At 43.0% G+C, this 20,015-nt stretch overlaps 1 protein-coding gene across 1 annotated transcript in view; it reads left to right on the top strand.

The window, feature by feature from the left end:
- LOC124789757 (cytochrome b-c1 complex subunit 2, mitochondrial) overlaps window positions 1–20,015 on the top strand; it is a 53,355-nt gene that overhangs the window by 22,433 nt on the left and 10,907 nt on the right. Inside the window, exon 6 of the mRNA XM_047257210.1 lies at window positions 8,407–8,629. Within this exon, the coding sequence (XP_047113166.1) occupies window positions 8,407–8,629 (223 nt within the window). The remainder of the gene's footprint in view (window positions 1–8,406; window positions 8,630–20,015) is intronic.

The following is a 20,015-nucleotide window of genomic DNA, read 5'->3' as shown; positions in this document are numbered from 1 at the left end:
GGGGGAGGCGTGTTTATAGCGATAAGAAGTGCAATAGTATCGAAGGAAATTGACGGAGATCTGAAATGTGAAATGATTTGGGTGAAGGTCACGGTTAAAGCAGGCTCAGAGATGGTAATTGGATGTCTCTATAGGCCCCCGGGCTCAGCAGCTGTTGTGGCTGAGCACCTGAAGGATAATTTGGAAAATATTTCGAGCAGATTTCCCCACCATGTTATAGTTCTGGGTGGAGATTTTAATTTGCCGGATATAGACTGGGAGACTCAAATGTTCATAACGGGTGGCAGGGACAAAGAATCGAGTGAAATTTTTTCAAGTGCTTTAACTGAAAACTACCTTGAGCAGTTAAACAGAGAACAGACTCGTGGCGATAACATATTAGACCTTCTGGTGACAAACAGACCCGAACTATTTGAGACAGTTAACGCAGAACAGGGAATCAGTGATCACAAAGCGGTTACGGCATCGATGATTTCAGCCGTAAATAGAAATATTAAAAAAGGCAGGGAGATTTTTCTGTTTAGCAAAAGTGACAAAAAGCAGATTACAGAGTACCTGACAGCTCAACACAAAAGGTTTGTCTCAAGTACAGATAGTGTTGAGGATCAGTGGACAAAGTTCAAAACCATCGTACAATATGCGTTAGATGGGTATGTGCCAAGCAAGATCGTAAGAGATGGAAAAGAGCCACCGTGGTATAACAACCGAGTTAGAAAACTGCTGCGGAAGCAAAGGGAACTTCACAGCAAACATAAACATAGCCAAAGCCTTGCAGACAAACAAAAATTACGCGAAGCGAAATGTAGTGTGAGGAGGGCTATGCGAGAGGCGTTCAATGAATTCGAAAGTAAAGTTCTATGTACTGACATGGCAGAAAATCTTAAGAAATTTTGGTCTTATGTCAAAGCGGTAGGTGGATCAAAACAAAATGTCCAGACACTCTGTGACCAAAATGGTACTGAAACAGAGGATGACAGACTAAAGGCCGAAATACTAAATGTATTTTTCCAAAGCTGTTTCACAGAGGAAGACTGCACTGTAGTCCCTTCTCTAGATTGTCGCACAGATGACAAAATGGTAGATATCGAAATAGATGACGGAGGGATAGAGAAACAATTAAAATCGCTCAAAAGAGGAAAGGCTGCTGGACCTGATGGGATACCAGTTCGATTTTATACAGAGTACGCGAAGGAACTTGCCCCCCTTCTTGCAGCGGTGTACCGTATGTCTCTAGAAGAGCGTGGTGTTCCAAAAGATTGGAAAAGGGCACAGGTCATCCCCATTTTCAAGAAGGGACGTCGAACAGATGTGCAGAACTATAGACCTATATCTCTAACGTCGATCAGTTGTAGAATTTTGGAACATGTATTATGTTCGAGTATAATGACTTTTCTGGAGACTAGAAATCTACTCTGTAGGAATCAGCATGGGTTTTGAAAAAGATGGTCGTGTGAAACCCAGCTCGTGCTATTCGTCCACGAGACTCAGAGGGCCATAGACACGGGTTCACAGGTAGATGCCATGTTTCTTGACTTCCGCAAGGCGTTCGATACAGTTCCCCACAGTCGTTTAATGAACAAAGTAAGAGCACATGGCCTATCAGACCAATTGTGTGATTGGATTGAGGAGTTTCTAGATAACAGAACGCAGCATGTCATTCTCAATGGAGAGAAGTCTTCCGAAGTAAGAGTGATTTCAGGTGTGCCGCAGAGGAGTGTCATAGGACCGTTGCTATTCACAATATACGTAAATGACCTGGTGGATGACATCGAAAGTTCACTGAGGCTTTTTGCGGATGATGCTGTGGTGTGTCGTGGGGTTGTAACGATGGAGGATTGTACTGAAATGCAGGAGGATCTGCAGCGAATTGACGCATGGTGCAGGGAATGGCAATTGAATCTCAATGTAGACAAGTGTAATGTGCTGCGAATACATAGAAAGATAGATCCCTTATCCTTTAGCTACAAAATAGCAGGTCAGCAACTAGAAGCAGTTAATTCCATAAATTATCTGGGAGTACGCATTAGGAGTGATTTAAAATGGAATGATCATATAAAGATTATCGTCGGTATAGCAGATGCCAGACTGAGATTCATTGGAAGAACCCTAAGGAAATGCAATTCGAAAACAAAGGAAGTAGGTTACAGTACGCTTATTCGCCCGCTGCTTGAATACTGCTCAGCAGTGTGGGATCCGTACCAGATAGGGTTGATAGAAGAGATAGAGAAGATCCAACGGAGAGCAGCGTGCTTTGTTACAGGATCATTTAGTAATCGTGAAAGCGTTACGGAGATGATAGATAAACTCCAGTGGAAGACTCTGGAGGAGAGATGCTCAGTAGCTCGGTACGGGCTTTTGTTGAAGTTTCGAGAACATACCTTCACCGATGAGTCAAGCAGTATATTGCTCCCTCCTACGTATATCTCGCGAAGAGACCATGAGGATAAAATCAGAGAGATTAGAGCCCACACAGAAGCATACCGACAATCCTTCTTTCCACAAACAATAAGAGACTGGAATAGAAGGGAGAACCGATAGAGGTACTCAGGGTACCCTCCGCCACACACCGTTAGGTGGCTTGCGGAGTATGGATGTAGATGTAGTTTTTTGCACACCTTAGAGTCTGATATCTTCTCTTCATAAAGGCCTGATTTTTTTCCCCTGTAGTTTGTTTTGAGTGGATGTACTAGGTTTTCTGGAAGGATATTTCAAGGACATATCTTTCAGAGCATTCCTTAAAGAGTTTATACCTATTTAATTGTTGTTGCCTTATTGTCCCCCAGTATTGGTGGACATCTGTGAAAGCTAGGCAAGAAATATGGATGTAATTTTTAGGTCTTCCAGTAGTTTTGGTTTTTAAGTTCTTTTTTCCACTCTCAGATGACAGTGCAAACCAGATTAAAGAGGAGAGGAGACAGACCATCAGCCTATCAAAGACTGATTTGGACCAGAAATGGTTCTGACACCTCACCCATGAATTTTACCATGGAGATTGTGTTGGTGACTGCTTGTTTGATGAGGTTTAGAATTTTCAGGTGAAGTCCATGTCCTTCAAGGATGATAGAAAGGTGTTGCCAGTCGACTGAACCTTATTTTTTCTTGGATGTTCACAAAGAAGCTTATGATTGAGGTGTCCCTGAGGGCTTTGTATTTTAACATTGTTTTTAAATTAAATGTTAGTTCTACACATTTTCAACCAGTGTGGAAGCCGGTGTAAATTTTGTAATAAAGTTCCTTCTGAAATATTTTGAGGAGCAATGCTGATAGAATTTTGTATGTAATTTACAGAAAGGATATTCCTTGATAGTTATGTAAATCCATTTCCTCTCCTATTTTTTAATTTAAGGATATGCCTGTGAATCTCTTCTAATAATAATAATAATAATAATAATAATAATAATAATGGTTTATTTGTCCATAATAACTTTTAGTCGTGGACATAGTCAGTCAGTACATACATGAACAATAATAATAGTTTAGTAGTAGAAATAAAGTACATACAACATTAAAAATCCTTGATGGAGTACAAACATTTAGCAATTAACAGCTGCTTTAATTTTATTTTAAATATGTTTCCTTTTAACATTTTTATGGTATTTGGCAGTCTGTTGTAAAAAAGTCTTCCAGTAGAAAATGGATTATGATTGGTTGCTTTTTTATTTCTGAATTTTATGTGGTAATCCTCTTTCTTCCTTGTATTATAACTATGGATGTCACTATTTATTACACTGTGCTCCATATTTTCTTTTACTAACAGTATAGTCCTTAGAACATATAATGAATACACTGTTAGTATATTATACTTAATGAAGTATTCTCTACAGGATTGACATTTACTAATATTCGCTATTATCCTAATTACTCTCTTCCCATGATGGTGGTATGGATTAGGTGTTCAAGTAAGTGGGGATATCCTTCGGGAATCTGCCAGTATCTCTAATGCTTCTCAAACTTCATAGAAGCAGCTGAGGAGTTCAGAAAAATACTCTGCCATTTTCTGACAGTTTACCTGATTGGTCAGGTGTAGCCTTACCTCTAATTTTCTGAAACCTAAATTTTTAGGGGTATGTTCTCAAATTATTCTTGTAAAAATCTTATAGAAATCTTGTCTTGTAGGTGGTAAAAATTTTCTTTGCTGGAATCCAGTTGTTCTTTCATGTATTTCCTCGTGGTTTGGCTAACGATTTTCATCACTTGTTTCCTGATTTCATAGATGTGTTGCATATTTTCTAGCATTTTCATTCAGACATGCCTGACGGGATTCAAAATATGTAAAAGAACTGAAAGAATGCAAAGAAGTTTTCCTCAACTATAAGAGTTGAGGAAAACTTCTTTGCATTCTTTCAGCTCTTTTACATATTTTGAATCCCGTCAGGCATGTCTGAAGTTCTTTTCCAGTGTAGTTAGTTCTTTGGCCATTTCTGTGGAATTTTTCTCAGATGTAAACTTGTTCTTCTTGTTTACAGTTGGTTTCTCTTCTTTTGCTTGTCAGATTTTTTGGTGGGTATGTTTATTTTCTGACTCATTTCCTTCGGAGTAAATTGACTTTTATTCTTGTTAAATTGTGGTCGTAACAGATGTTTGCCCCTCCACGGACTGAAACATTGTAGATTTCTTTCTGTACTGGGTAGGAAACAGGTATATGATCAATGTGATACTCACCAATTTCTTGTATGTGGATGCTCCAAGTCTTTTGTTTTCGTGGAACTTTTCTCAATGATTTTGATGTGATTTCTAAGTTGTACTTTTGGCAAGTCTTTGGGCCATTTTTGTTTGTGAACGTGTGTTTTCTGTTATTTTCTTTCTTTGCCAATTTGCACATTGAAGTCACCCAGCAGAATCTTCACTTCTTCTGCAGGGATTTGTGACGTGACACTTGTGACTTTGGCCCAGAGTTTTCAGTGTTTTGTGGGTCTTTTCTGTTGTTATTGTTAGTGGGCATATGAACATTGATGAATGTGAATTTCTTATTGGCAGATTGTATGCGCATGGCCATGAGGTGATTGTTTATGGGGAGGCTTCTGTGTATCACAAAGACCATGCCCAGAAGTGGAGTGCCATTGGTAACTCAGTTTCTGTTTTAAAATACAATAGTTACTATAGTCTGTAGCAGGGGTTCCCAACAAAATTTTCTCGAGGACCCCCTCATCGAGCATGATTGATACCTTGTCATATCACAGTATCATTTACCTAAAAAAGCCACATTAAGAGTCTTTTTATACATTTTCTATTTCTGGTTCTTAGAAATAACATTGACATATTCATTACTGAAAAATATTGAGATTAAAACTTTTTCAATTTAGCCATCATTGTTATTGTTAAATTTTTGATTATTGCTCAAAATCTTTGTCTTCAAATCTGGGTGCTTAGTATAACAAACTCCTTAAAAAATAAAAATTGAGTATGAACTGAAAATGACAGGAAAACATTAAAACTGATTGTATTGGTCTTAAGTGTACTACACTTGAGATTGTGTTGAGTAGACGTGTGAAAAATAAGAAAACACTAATTTCATACAAGGTGTTATTTATTTGAAAAATACAGTGCGATGACTTCAATCTGACCTTTCAGTCCATTTTTTCTTAAATATTAGGTACCAAACTTGAAACTTTCACTCTGAAATCCGACCGCATGTCGAGCCGATTCCTATATTTGTTTTTCATGAAACACATGGACAAAAATGCTTGCTCACACCGATATGTGGTTGCAAATGGAAGGATCTTTTTCATTGCCGTATCTCCAAGTTTCTTATAGTCCTTGTGTGCTGATGCCCAGAAGTGTATAATTTTTATCACCAATGAAAATGTTTATCGTTGTACCACAGCTGGACAGATCCTCAAGTTGATCTTGCTCTTCTTCAGTGAGGCCTTGGATTTTGTCAGTTTCTTCACAGCTAAAGGGATTTCGAATCCATCTGTCATCAGGATCAGGTTCAGGGAAATGCTCTCTAAAAGTGGTGGCTAGGTTGGGTAGATGCTTGGTTACATTGATCTTGATCTGGTCAGGCAGAGATCTCTGATGACTCCAAGAATCGTTTCAAAGTAGAAAAGTTAGTTAGTGGCTCGTTTTCTGTCCTTGAAGCCCAGATCTGACACTTTTTGGCCACAAAACTGATCTTATCCTCAACTTTGAACATGTCTACATTTTTTCCTTGTAAACTCAAGTTTAACACATTCAAGTGTTCAAACACATCAGCTAAGTACGCAACTGTGCAAAACCAAGAGAAGTTAGTGAGAAAATCCGCGTACTTTGTGTCAAGAAGGAAGACAGGAACTTCGTCTCTAAGTTCGAATAATCTTGACAAGATCCTACCTCAAGAAAGTCGTCTTTCTTCTGTGTGAATAAGAAGTTGCTCATGTTCACTGCCGATCTCTTTACACAACAAAGAAAATAATCTGGATTGCAGATGTTGAGTTTTAATGTATTTGATGATCTGAATTACTTCGTTAAGTACCTTTTTCAAAGGTTCAGGCAATCTTTTGGCTACTAAGGCTTCACGATGGATACAACAGTGAGTCCATTTCACCTCAGGGGCTGCTGCTTTGACACGAGCTAGAAGGCCCGTTTTTTTTTTTTTTTTTTTGCCAGCCATTGACTTTGCTCCATCCGTCGACAAGCCTACACATTTTTTCCAGGTGACATTTTGTTCATTGAGATAACTATTTAATGCAGTAAAAATATCGTCTGCTGTTGTATGCAGTAGTTCACATGAAAAAGAAAAGCTTCAAACACTTGGTCCTCCCATAAGAATTGTGCGAGAACTACCATTATAGCTTTTTTTTTTTTATATGTCTGTGCTTTCATCCAATTGTAGAGTGTACATGTCACTCGTGTAAAGTCTAGCCAGCAATGTTTCTTAGATGTCAACTGCCATATCAGTAATTCGTCTTTGAACAGTATTATTTGAGAGCGAGACAGTTCCTATAATACCTTAGCAGCTGCATACCTAACATTCTCTTGCAAAGTATTTTTGCTGATGGCAGTTGGGTGGTTTTTCCCACATTTAGCAACAAGCTGAGCCACCTCGTAAGATGCAGGGGTTGCATTTTCATTTACATTTGCACGACAGTGTTTGGTAATTGTTTTACGAGATGTTTTCAGCTCTCCAAATTTATTTTTGAAAAAAATCTAAAGACTTGCTTTTGAACTGTGGTGAGTACTTTGTTTCAAGATGGCGCCGGAGTTTTGCTGATTTCATACATTCATTCGAAAGGCTTTCATAGCAAATTACACATTGAGGTTTAGGCTGTTGCTCAGGTCCAGTGAACGTAAAGCCAATTTGCAAGTAATCAGAGTTCTATTTTCTAATTTTTCCAGTAAGCTTAACACTGATCTTTGAAGGGTTAGGTTCAAGGGACGCCGACGATTTAGATTCTATGGACACTGACAACTTCGGTTCGAGAGTCACTGACTTACTTGCTTGAACATCAAATGCACTATCTTCCTCTTCATCTGTAGGCCTTTCTTGTTTTAACGAACCACTTTTTAACCAACGGTCCATTTTTAACTACATGAACTGTAGCTTCCGCGAAAAACAACGCTTTGGAAACACTACTGTTTTAATACAGAATATTGAATATGTAAACAACACGGTCTGTGAAAGCACAGGCAATAAATTAACAATGGCCAATTGTCGTCTGAAATGCGAGTTTCTGTGAATAGTGACTGTCAGAAGTCAGCTGCAAAGAGACAGCGCGCGCAGTCTAACGGCATACAGCAGAACTATTTGCCTCTATCTAACTGTAGTTTTGCACTAGAGTGTGCTAGTGTCAGTTGGCTCTAGGAAGACGCTAGACGCAGAGTTAGCGTTCGCTAATGCAGGAAGTGGCCAAAACAAAAAATTTGTTATAATAAGAAATATATTTAATATATTTTTTATTCTAATAGCATCTTGGGAACCCTTCTGGCATAGCTCGCGGTCCTCTGGGGGTCCGCGGACCACCTGTTGGGATCCACTAGTCTATAGTGTCATCGGTGAATCATGTTTCTTGGAGGGCTAGTGTGTGGAGTTCTTGTCAGTTTAGCTAGGGTGTGCAATTTTCAGGATTGAGTTAGTGTGTTGATGCTGAAGGTGCACAATATATTTGTGAATTCTAGATGGAAGTTTACCAGAGAACTCGGACTGTCTCAGCATTTATGTTTGCCTGGGTCCCCCAAAATTTCAGTGCCTGGTTGCTGTCTCTCGACAGGTGGATTGGTTACCAACTGGGATAATGCCGCCCTTTTTCTCCCAAATAATGATAGCGTGTAATGGTCCAGTATTTCCATTGTTTACTTGAAACCAGGGATTGTCAGTTTCTAGAGTTAAGAGGCAGGAAAATTATTAATATTATTATTAATTTCGGCTTTTTTTGTTAGAAATGGAATAAATTGCTATATTGTGTCTCTCTTGGATTACTTTTCCAGTTTAAAAGACTCAAAGCAGATGCTGGCAGCTTCTGTGCTACAGTATGCATTAGGAGTGGGCCCCTCTGTAAAGTGGGGAAATCCTGCAGGATCTCTACTGCAGAAAGCTGCTGCCTCTGCAGCGGGGAGTGATCCATTTGCTGTCAACGCACTGAATGTTTCATTCACTGATTCTGGACTCTTTGGATTCATAGCATCTGCTCCAGCAAATGTCATTGGTGTGGTAAGTTTCCGTTTTAGTGTCTGGTGATTATTTTATTTACTTGTGATACTGATCACTTTTGCACTTTCATAGGTTAGTCATTAATTTCTATTAAAACTTTGATGGGTAATACTCTCTCTGACTAGGCTATCCAGACATGATTTGGGATCTGCCCTCACAACTTTGATGTTGCCAGTGTCTCTCTACTCCTCAGACTTCATAGAAGCTCTCCTGCATACCCTACTTTACTAGAATTCCTCAAAGAAAGGACATTGTGGAGAAATATTCATGCATGCATAGCTCAGTCAGTAAGAATATTCATTGCCCACGAAAAACTGGCTTCAAATCTTGGTCTAGCAAACAATTTTAGTCTGTCAGGTATTTTTAAAACAACATACAGCTATGTAGTGAAAGATTCTTTCTTTGTTCTTCAGGTTTGAAATGCTACATTATGATAAGACTAAAGTATATGAAAGTGACTAGTGAACTGGAAGATCTTTCTACATAAGGTAGATAACATCTACTGAGTAAGCAATAATAGATGAAAACTTATATGTATTTGTTTACTTTCTGTACCATAAGCTTCTGTTGGAAGAAGAGAAAAAAGGTTGAAGGGGTAAAGATACTGGTAAAGTGTAGGGATCACTCAAAACTTGGATCAAGAGAAGCTTATGGGACAGTTTGAAAGTGGGAAAATTGTTTATTGCAGCAGATGAGATCTATACAGCAGAGAACGTAGAAAATATAGAGATGGCACTATGCAAGTGGATATATGTCCTGAATGATCAAAAAATGGAGGAAATAGGAAAAGTACTACAGAGCATAAAAAAGGTAGTAAACTGAAAGAAACGAAAGGAAAATGAGACCAGAAAGAATATTGTAAGTTGAGGGCAAGATAGTGGCAAGAACCAAATACGTGGTGTTGAGAAATTTCCTGTTTGTGATATTCTGTATTCTGAGGAGCAACTGTGGTGGTGGTGGTGGTGGTGGTGGTGGTGGTGGTGGGGGGGGGGGGGGTGTATAGGGATGAGACATGATAAAACAAGATCAAGGGTACAGATATTGTTTCAAGGAGTACGTCACTACAGGATAGTGTGCATTCGGAGTGTAAGCTCTCGGTTTGTATCCGTTCATCCAGACTGATAATGTGATGGTTGTTGTGCCAATGCAAATGCTGGACAGTAGTTTCAATAAAGTTGACTTACATGACAGTACTTTTTTCCACAGATTGCTCTCCCTTTGACAGAATAACTCTGATGCAGGTAGTTGTGCAAGAAAGTGTAGCCAAGTCACAGCTGGGGAAGTCACAAAGATAGGGAAGTATAAACTAAGGAAACATTTTCAGAAAAGGTAGCCCTGGAGAAGAAGTTGGGTAATATATTCTAGCCAGGCTAATAGGGGGTAATGAGTAAACAATCCATAGTTGTTTTTGGTTTGAGTAATGTGTTGGTTATCTTTGCTGGCAGGATAATTGCTAGCAATGTTACCAGAGATGAGATGTGATGTATTTATATAAGTACCAGCATCCAAACAGAGAGGCTAGTCTGGATGTTAAGGCTGCAAGGCAGGGAACTTACCATGTGGGAAGTGTGGCTGCTGTCTAAATGTAAGTACTCTTGTTTAGCATGTGCAGTTGGCCATGGGTGAATCCAATATCATCATAAGTGATGGTGGCTTGAGCTTTAGAAAAAGACTGAGTGTTTGGTGTCAGAACTTTGGAGGTTTACTTTCGTTATGGGTCTGTACCAGGTGTATCCAATATTTTAGCTTATCTGCGTCACATTGGGAAGAAGACAAGTGTTTTTAGGTTGCACATAATTTACATAACGTTAACAATAACCACTGAGGGGGTAATGCAAAATTAGCAGTTTTCGTTGAAATAGCATGAAATCGCACTTTTTACAAAATATCGCAAAATTTTTAATTTTTCCATATTCATAACTGATGGTTATCAAATGTTAAAGTTACATCAAGTGTTAAAATTACATTTGGAATTGTAATATTCTCAAGGCTAAGATAAATAGCACTGACTTTGGTGAAAAATAGCACTGAATTTGCCAAAAAACAATGAATTTGCCAAAAATAACAGTGAATTTGGCAAAAATTACATCAAATTTGGAAAAAATAATACAGAGTTCAGCGAAAAATAACATCAAGTTTGGCCATAAAATAAAAGATCTTTTCTTGACTGTATCAATTTATCAATCTTTTATTTAAAAGAAATGTCATTGAAATTCATTCGTTTGCTTATATTTTTACCGATCGTGTGATAGATGCTCTTTTCTTGGGCTGCATTGATACTTTGTTTCACCCGCATGCGGGTTGTGGGTCGGACACCCCTGGTATTTGCAGTTAAAATATTGTCAGTGAATGAAACCTCATACATTTTTGCACCTAAGATCCAGCACGGTAGCCAGTCCGTTGTGGTGGGGCCGCCATGTACCTTGTTGGTTGTAGCCCCCTGACAGCACAGGGATCACTCTACTGATGCCTGCGCCGTTTACTCCCCGTGTATGCCAAGGAGTAGATGCCCATCTCCCTGGGGCATCAGGACTCCCGGCAATGGCCATCCTGCCTGGTGGCCCTTGCTGTGGCTGGGTGGCGCCCATGGGGAGGGCACTTGGTCGGAGTAGGTGGCATCAGGGTGGATGACACGCAATGAAGCGTGGCACATCATCTCTTGGTGGTGGCTAGCCACCAGCAGTCTCTAAGCATTCGAGGGCTCATTTTAAAGGTAACATTTATGACACCAAATCGTTCCCATCCCTGGCCACACCATGGGAGGAACGAAAGGCAATGAATGACGGTGACACGTATTTGCCCCAGTATCTTGTCTGTACCTGAGCTGATGGGGAATACTTTGTCTCCGTGAAGCCTCAGTTCTTTGTAGAGCATTTAGAGGACAAGTTTGGGGAGGTGGAGGGCTTGTCCAAAATGCGCTCTGGATCAGTTTTGATAAAAACGGCATTGTCCGCCCAGTCTCGCAGGTTACTTGCTTGTGACAAGTTGGGGGATGTTAACGTTACCATCACACCACATAAGAGTTCAAATATGGTCCAGGGTGTTATTTTCCATAGGGACCTACTTTTGCAGTCTGATGACGACCTGCGTGCCAACGTAGAGCATAGAGGTGTTCATTTTGTCCGGCGCGTTCGTCGGGGTCCGAGGGACAATCAGGTTGCTACCGGTGCCTTCATCTTGGCCTTCGAGGGTGATACATTACCGGAGAAGGTCAAGGTGATGGTTTACCGTTGTGATGTGAAGCCATATATTCCTCCCCCGATGCGGTGCTTTAAGTGCTGGAAGTTCGGCCATGTATCTTCCCGCTGCACTTCCAGCCTCACATGTCGAGATTGTGGACGCCCATCTCATCCCGATACTCCATGTGCTCCGCCTTCCATCTGTGTCAACTGTGGAGAGCCTCATTCACCTTGCTCGCCAGACTGCAGGATCTTACAGAAAGAACGCAAAATCATGGGATATAAGACCCTGGACCGACTGACTTACACTGAGGCTAAGTGGAAATTTGAACGGCTACATCCTGTGCGCATGATGGCATCTTATGCCTCAACTGTCACTCCTGCTCCAGCTCCTTTAGCTGCACCACAAACAGTCAGCTCTCAGAGTCAGAGGACCTCACCTGCCCCTTGACGATGGGGGCCCCTTCTCTCGCTGTTGCTCCCACACCATCTACCTCGGGAGCAGCACCCACTAAACCACCGGGGACACCAGTCCCCACTTCTAAGCCGGAGAAGCGTAAGTCTTCTTCGGCTTCTCTCACTCGGAAGGGATCCCTTGGGTCACTCCCTTCCCAGGTTCCTACCAGCGGCACAGCAGACAACAACCAGTGGCTGAAGAAGCCACAGGTCGCTGGTCGTCGAGCTTCGCGATCTTCTTCAGTCCTGGAGACTGACTCCAATAAGCCCTCTCAACGATGACAACCAAAGGAACAGCGAGAGAAAACGACATTGAAGATCCGTAAGACCAAGACACCTGCGGTGGCACCTACTCCACCGCTACCTACAAGCTCTGCATCTGAGGATGTGGTGGACATTCTTGCGTCCGCTGAGGACCTCGATCTCGCCGGTCCCTCAGACGCAATGGATAGCACTTGCACGGGTGCACCATCGGAGGCAGCAGGTGACCCAGAGGCGTAATCTGCCTTCCCAGTCTCGTCACGCCTTTCTCAGTCATGGACAATTCCATCCTCCAGTGGAACTGCAGCGGTTTCTTCCACCATCTAGTTGAGCTCCGACAACTTACCAGCCTTCACCCTTCACCCTTTCTTCTGCATTGCTCTTCAGGAAACTTGGTTTCCAGCAATGCGAACCCCTGCCCTCCGTGGCTATCGGGGTTATTATAAGAACTGGGCAGCTTATGAAAGGGTGTCTGGTGGCGTCTGCATATATGTCCTTAACTCTCTTCACAGCGAGTCTATCCCTCTACAAACAGCTTTAGAGGCTGTTGCTGTTTGGGTGCGGACGCCACAGGCTGTTACAGTCTGCAGTCTTTACCGTCCACCGGATGGTGATGTCGCGCAGCATGCCCTGGCTGCGCTGATAGCCCAATTGCCGCCACCTTTCTTATTACTGGGCGACTTCAGCGCCCATAACCCTCTGTGGGGTGGGTCAGTGGTGACAGGTCGAGGTGCCACCATTGAGCATTTATTGGCACAGCTCGATCTTTCGCTGTTAAATGATGGTTCCTTCACACACTTCAGTGTGGTGCATGGCACGTACTCCGCCATTGACCTTTCGATCTGCAGCCCTAGCCTCTTACCATCTGTCCAATGGAGAGTGCATGGCGACCTGTGTGGTAGTAACCATTTTCCGATCTTTCTGTCACTGCCACAGCGTCAGTCTTCTGGGTGCCCTTGCAGGTGGGCAATGAATAAGGCTGACTGGGACTTGTTTTCCTCCATTGCCACTATTGAGCCTCTCTCTAATGATGGCATTGATGCGGTGGTTCAATCGGTCACCACGGGCATCGTTACTGCCGCCGAATCTTCCATTCCCAGTTCTTCTGGGTTCCCTCGGCAGCGGACTGTGCCTTGGTGGCCGCCTGAGATCGCTGAAGCGATTAAAGATCGCTGGCGGGCGCTCCAGCGTCACAAGCGACATCCCTGCATTGAACATCTCATTACCTTCAAACGTCTGCGTGCGTGGGCCCGCCGCCTTATCCGCCAAAGCAAGCAGGAGTGCTGGGAGCGGTATGTGTCCACCATTGGCCTCCATGTCTCTCCATCGCAGGTCTGGGCCAAGATCCGACGCCTCTATGGCTATCGGACCCCTGTCAGCGTCCCTGCGCTCTCACTGAATGGAGAAGTTTGTACAGACTCCGACGAAATTGCCAACCGTTTGGCAGAGCATTTTGCTCTGAGTTCCGCTTCTTCCAATTACCCCCTGGCCTTCCGCTCCATTAAAGAGCGGATGGAACGTCGGAGCCTTTCTTTTCACACCCACCATTCTGAATCCTACAACGCTCCATTCAGTGAGTGGGAATTTCACAGTGCCCTTGCCGCTTGCCCTGATACCGCTCCTGGGCCAGATCGCATCCACTGTCAGATGCTGAAACACCTTTCAGTGGACTGCAAGCGATGCCTCCTCGACCCTTACAACCGTCTCTGGGTCGAGGGTGAGTTTCTGTCGCAATGGCGGGAAAGCATTGTCATCCCCATTTTGAAACCGGGCAAGAGCCCTTTGGAGGTGGACAGCTACTGCCCCATTAGCCTCACCAACGTTTTTTGCAAGCTTCTCGAACGGATGGTGAGCCGGCGCTTGAATTGGGTACTGGAGTCTCGGGGCCTTCTGGCTCCGTCTCAGGGTGGGTTCCGTATAGGCCGCTCCGCCACCGACAATCTGATGAGTGTGGAGCGGCCATCCGTACTGCCTTTGCCCGCCGTCAGCACCTGGTCGCTGTCTTTTTCGACATGCGGAAGGCGTACGATACGACATGGCGTCATCACATACTTTCTACACTTCATGGATGTGGTCTTCGGGGCCCTCTGCCGATCTTTATCTGAAATTTTCTGTCATATCGTGCCTTCCGCGTGCATGTCGCAGCCTCCCATAGTTCCTCCCGAGTCCAGGAGAACGGGATACCTCAGGGATCTATCCTCAGTGTCTGCCTGTTTTTAATCGCAATAAATGGGCTCGCTGCGGCGGTGGGAAATTCTGTCTCCGCTTCCCTGTATGCTGACGACTTCTGCCTTTACTACCGCTCTACTGGCATTGCAGCTGTTGAATGTCAGCTACAGGGCGCTATCCGCAAGGCGCAGTCTTGGGCTGTAGCACATGATTTTCAGTTTTTGGCTGCCAAGACCCGCGTTATGCATTTCTGCCGGCACCGAACAGTCCATCCTGAGCCGCGGCTTTATCTTGCCGACGAAGTCCTTGCTGTGGTGGAGACCCACAGGTTTTTGGGTGTAGTTTTTGATGCCCGGCTGACTTGGCTGCCTCATATTCGGCAGCTTAAACAGGCGTGTTGGTGGCATCTAAATGCCCTGAGATGCTTGAGCCACACCCGATGGGGCGCCGACCGATCTACCCTGTTACGGCTCTACCAGGCGTTAATCCAGTCTCGTCTGGATTATGGGAGCCTGGCTTATGGCTCAGCATCCCCATCTGCGCTGCGGGTACTGGACCCAATCCTACACAGCGGAATACGCCTTGCCACTAGTGCTTTCCGGACCAGCCCAGTGGACAGCATACTTGCGGAGGCAGGTGTCCCTCCATTGCGGTTCAGGCGCCAAAATTTACTGGCCGCTTATGGTACCCATGTTTTTAGCTTGCCTGGGCATCCAAACTATCGTCTCCTGTTCCCGCGGTCGGTCGTCCATCTGCCAGAACATCGGCCCCGGTCAGGTTGTACGACCGCGGTCCACGTGAAAGACCTTCTCTCCAGGCTTAGGGTTTTCACTGTTCCACCTCCTTTTCGGGTCACTTTGCGTACACTCCCGTGGTGTGTTCCTCGCCCTTGCCTTCGGCTCGACTTGGCACAGGGCCCGAAGGACTCAGTCCCTCCAGAGGCCTTCCGCCGCCGCTTTTATTCCATCCTGGCCACGTATCAGGGCTCTGACGTTGTTTACACTGACGGTTCGGTGGTTGCTGGTCGTGTCGGTTATGCGCTAACTCTAGGGGACCATTCCGAACAACGTTCCTTGCCGGCTGGCTGCAGTGTTTACACTGCTGAGCTGGTCGCCATCTTTCGAGCCCTAGAGTATATCCGCTCCTGCTCAGGTGAGTCCTTCGTGATCTGTAGCGATTCCCTGAGTGGTTTACGAGCTCTCGACCAGTATTTCCCTCGTTCTCATCTGGTGGTGGCTATCCAGGAGTCCCTGCATACTCTTGCCCGTTGCGGCCGCTCTGTGGTCTTTGTGTGGACCCCCGGTCATGTCGGTATCCTGGGCAATGAACATGTTGACCGCCTGGCGAAAGAGGCCACCAGGCAACCATCTCTGGATGTTAGCCTCCCAGAAACTGATTTGCAAGCGGTCCTCCGCCGAAAAGTTTTTGCACTTTGGGACGCTGAATGGCGCGATTGGATCATGCCCAATAAACTCCGTGCCATTAAGGAGACAACGACTGTGTGGCAGTCATCCATGCGAGCCAACCGCAGGGACTCAGTCGTCCTTTGTCGACTCCGCATTGGCCACTCCCGGCTGACACACAGTTACTTACTGCGTCGGGAGGACCCTCCTCTGTGTCGCTGCGGGCGGCTTTGACAGTGGCCCACATTTTGTTGGCCTGCCCCCTTTTAGCTGTGGTCAGGGGGACATTTACGCTGCCTGATATGCTCCCTGCCCTTTTAACTGATGACCCTGCTATGGCTGGCTTAGTTTTACGTTTTATTCGGGCAGGGGTTTTTTATCATTTAATATGAGTGTTTTGTTTTATTTTATTGTTTTGTGTTGATTCTGGCCTTTGGCCTAGGGTTTTAATCATAGTTTTTAATGTGTTCTCTGTGGTTGGCTTTTCCCTTTTTGTTCTATGGTCGGCCAACCACTGCCACACTCCGTGTGATTTTAATTTGTTATGTCTGTTCTTTGTCTGAGTTTTTCTTGTCCTGTGTTGTCTGTTGTCTCTATTATCCGTTTTTTACTGTGTGTGGTAGTTTTTAAGTTTTGGAACAAGGGACCGATGACTGTTGCAGTCTGGTCCCTTTAATCCCACAAACCAATCAACTGCTTATAAGTCACAAAATATCGATGGAAATAGTGTTTTACACACACTAAATAGATTGATTTCTCAGATATCCAATGGTATCCCGTCACGCCATCTATTAACAGAGAAGAAGAAACACTAAAAAGAAGCTGTAGCTGCTCGGCCATTCTCACAGCTGACAATGTAATAGTGGACTTGTAACTTGTGACTGGCTGCGAGCCAGCTGTATAAGCCAGTGGTTTAATTGGCGTTGAAGTTACTCAAGTTGTGCTCGCAAACTGAAGTGATGTGCTAGAGGCACCATCACTAAACATTATCGTGGTTTGGTTTCCTAAAACCAATCAAGAATCTGATATAAAAATTAGATATGGGATGGTAGTAAGGATTGAACCTGAGCCAAAAGCTGAGGAATGTCGTGCGCTATCATCTTTGCTATGAGAGCAGCTGGCATTAATTATATCTGGTAGACTGCTTGAATTTGCACATGTAATGACCTGAAGGCTAAGCTCAATGCCAATTAACTTGGAAACGGTGCAACATTTCAGTTTTTTTTTTATCTTAACTCCAAGCTTTTTGACAATCCTGTATGCTTAGAGTCTGAAAAGTAATGTCTACTCCAGGAGATTTTATCATTGCAATCATTATAGTAATGTGACAAGATTTTTTTCAGCAGTTTAAGTATTTAATAATTGTTTAGATATGCGCGGAATTCTCACTTGCTTGACCATTATTGTGATTTATAAAATAGATTTGTTTATTGGATCACTCCTTTATACACCCTTTTCACAGTGATAACTGCTTGAAAAGCTACTAATATGCCAACTACACTGCCTGACAAAGAAGTACCCAAAAGGGAAGGAGGAAAGAAAAAATTAAACTCCACACGTTGAGAGGGCATGTGATGTTAAAAAGGAAGTCAAATGAAAATGAGACAATAGTTTGTAAACTGTTCATTATTTCAAAAGTAATTGCTGTAATTGTTAATGCATTTATCCCACTGAGAGGAAAGACAGTCAATGCCTTCATGAAAAAACATTTGCGGTCGACTACAGAACCAAGACTGTATCCAGTCATGGACCTCTTAGTGTGAAGCAAATTGACGGCCACAAATGTCTTTCTTCAGGGCATCAAAAATATTGATATAGCTTGGGAAGAGATTGGAAGTGTAAAGAGGATATGTAAGGGCTTCCCAGCGAAATTTCTGCAGCTTAGTATAAACAATCTTGGAAATAAGTGGGCACTTCATTCTTGGCCTTTAAATCTTACTGTTCCTTCTTGTGTTTCATACATGTTGTATATTGCATGTCTTTCCCTATAGCTTACCGGTATGTTTCTCAAAATTTCAGACACCATGCCCCATTTTACATTATTGAACATCTTTTCCAGGTTGACATATCCAATGAACATACCGTGGTATTTTTTTTCTGTATTGTTTCCAATATTAAGCATGAAATCACATCAGAACTGCCTCTCTGCTGCCTTTTCCTCTTCTAAATCTAAACTGATCATGATCTAACAGATCCTCAATTTCCTTTTACATTCTTCTGTATAATATTATAAGTTTTTCCAGAAGTCTGATAGTACGTTGGCAGTCCCAGATTCTACACACAAACTTGAATAGTCATGTGGTTGCCACTTCCCCAACGATTTTTGAAATTCTGACGGAATCTTGTCTACCCTTACAATCTAATACCTGATTCCAGAATCTCTGTCTGACATGATGTAATACAGTTGGATTGCCCCCATGTTGCCTGGTCTTTTCCAAGTATTCTTCATCCTCTTCTGATTCTTGAGCAGAGTATTCACTATTACCATCTGAAATTTAGTTCAGAACTCTGTTAGACTTTCTCCTCTCCCATTCCTACAGTCAATCCCATATTAACCTGTACTCTTTTTTTCTAATACTTTCCCTACAACCGCATCCCAATGCCCGCAATGACTACATTTTCATCTCTCTTTACATGCTGAATTACCCGTTCCGTATCCTCAAATGTTCTATCTATCTCCACCTCTTCATCTTCTGCTTTCAATGTTGGCATTTATACGAGAACTTCCGTTGTTGGTACTGGTTGGCAGTTGAATCTGATGACAACCATATCAGTGAACTGTTCACAGTAGTACACACTCTGCCATACTTTCCTGTTCTGGTTACCGTATTTACTCTAATCTAAGCTGCACTCGAATCTAAGCCGCACCTGAAAAATGAGACTCGAAATCAAGGGGGGGGGGGGGGGGGGGGAAATTCCCAAATCTAAGCCGCACCTGAAATTTGAGACTCGAAATTCAAGGGGGGAGAGAGAAGTTTTAGGCTGCACCTCCAAATAGAAACAAAGTTGGTCCATTGTAATGTGAGACACAATTTAGGTCGAATGAATGACGATACAGCAACTGTAGTTTGGTTCGAGTTGTAAGATTAGCAGTTAAGCTTTACCAGGTAGCCATTGCTATGTCGGGCACTTCGTCTGTATTTATACGGGTACCCTTCCTTTTTCACATGCTTCGTCAGGTTTGACTCGATTGCTTATTTTTCTTTGATCTGATAAGTGCCATTCTCTTTGTTATAGGTGTTTACGTCACTATAAGCTGAAACTGCATTGCTGTACTGTGTCATGCATTGTTTGTCGCATTCTGATAATGAGTGTTTACGGCCTGTCGCTGCTTGCGGCATGGCTTGCTTTTGTACCGCCGCTTACAAAAAAAAGAGAGAGAGAGAGAGAGAGAGAGAGAGAGAGAGGAATTTTTTTCATTAGCGAAACAATGCAAGAGACTGGTATTTGTTGTTACTTACACTGCTGCTTTCTTTGATAATGATCAACAAGAACCAAACAATAGACTGCGTATGATAGATGATGTTCTGAATGAGAGTTTAGCTAAAATTTTTCCCCGTTTGAAAATCTTTGCAGATGCCTCTTTAGTACGTTACATTCTGCACAGAAATTAGAGTCATCTTAGATTTAAAAATCTAGTCAATTGCCGTGCTTCATTTCTGACTGCATCACTGTTAGGTATAAGAATAATACGAATATAAACACGACATGATATGTATATTCTTCCGCGTTTGCTGTTGTCTCTCACTAGTTTCGTAGTTTATTAGGCAGACAAGATTTAAATGAGATAGCAGCAAACATGAAAGAATACATGGCAAAATGTTTATATTCGTATTATTCTTATGGTGAAGAGAATACTGCATGTGATTCACAATTCATAAAAGTTCCTGTTACCAACCATTTCTGCTGATAGGTAGG

This window comes from Schistocerca piceifrons, chromosome 3 (genome assembly GCF_021461385.2).
Source record: "Schistocerca piceifrons isolate TAMUIC-IGC-003096 chromosome 3, iqSchPice1.1, whole genome shotgun sequence".
Taxonomy (NCBI): domain Eukaryota; kingdom Metazoa; phylum Arthropoda; class Insecta; order Orthoptera; family Acrididae; genus Schistocerca; species Schistocerca piceifrons.
This window is presented reverse-complemented; position numbering and strand designations above follow the sequence as displayed.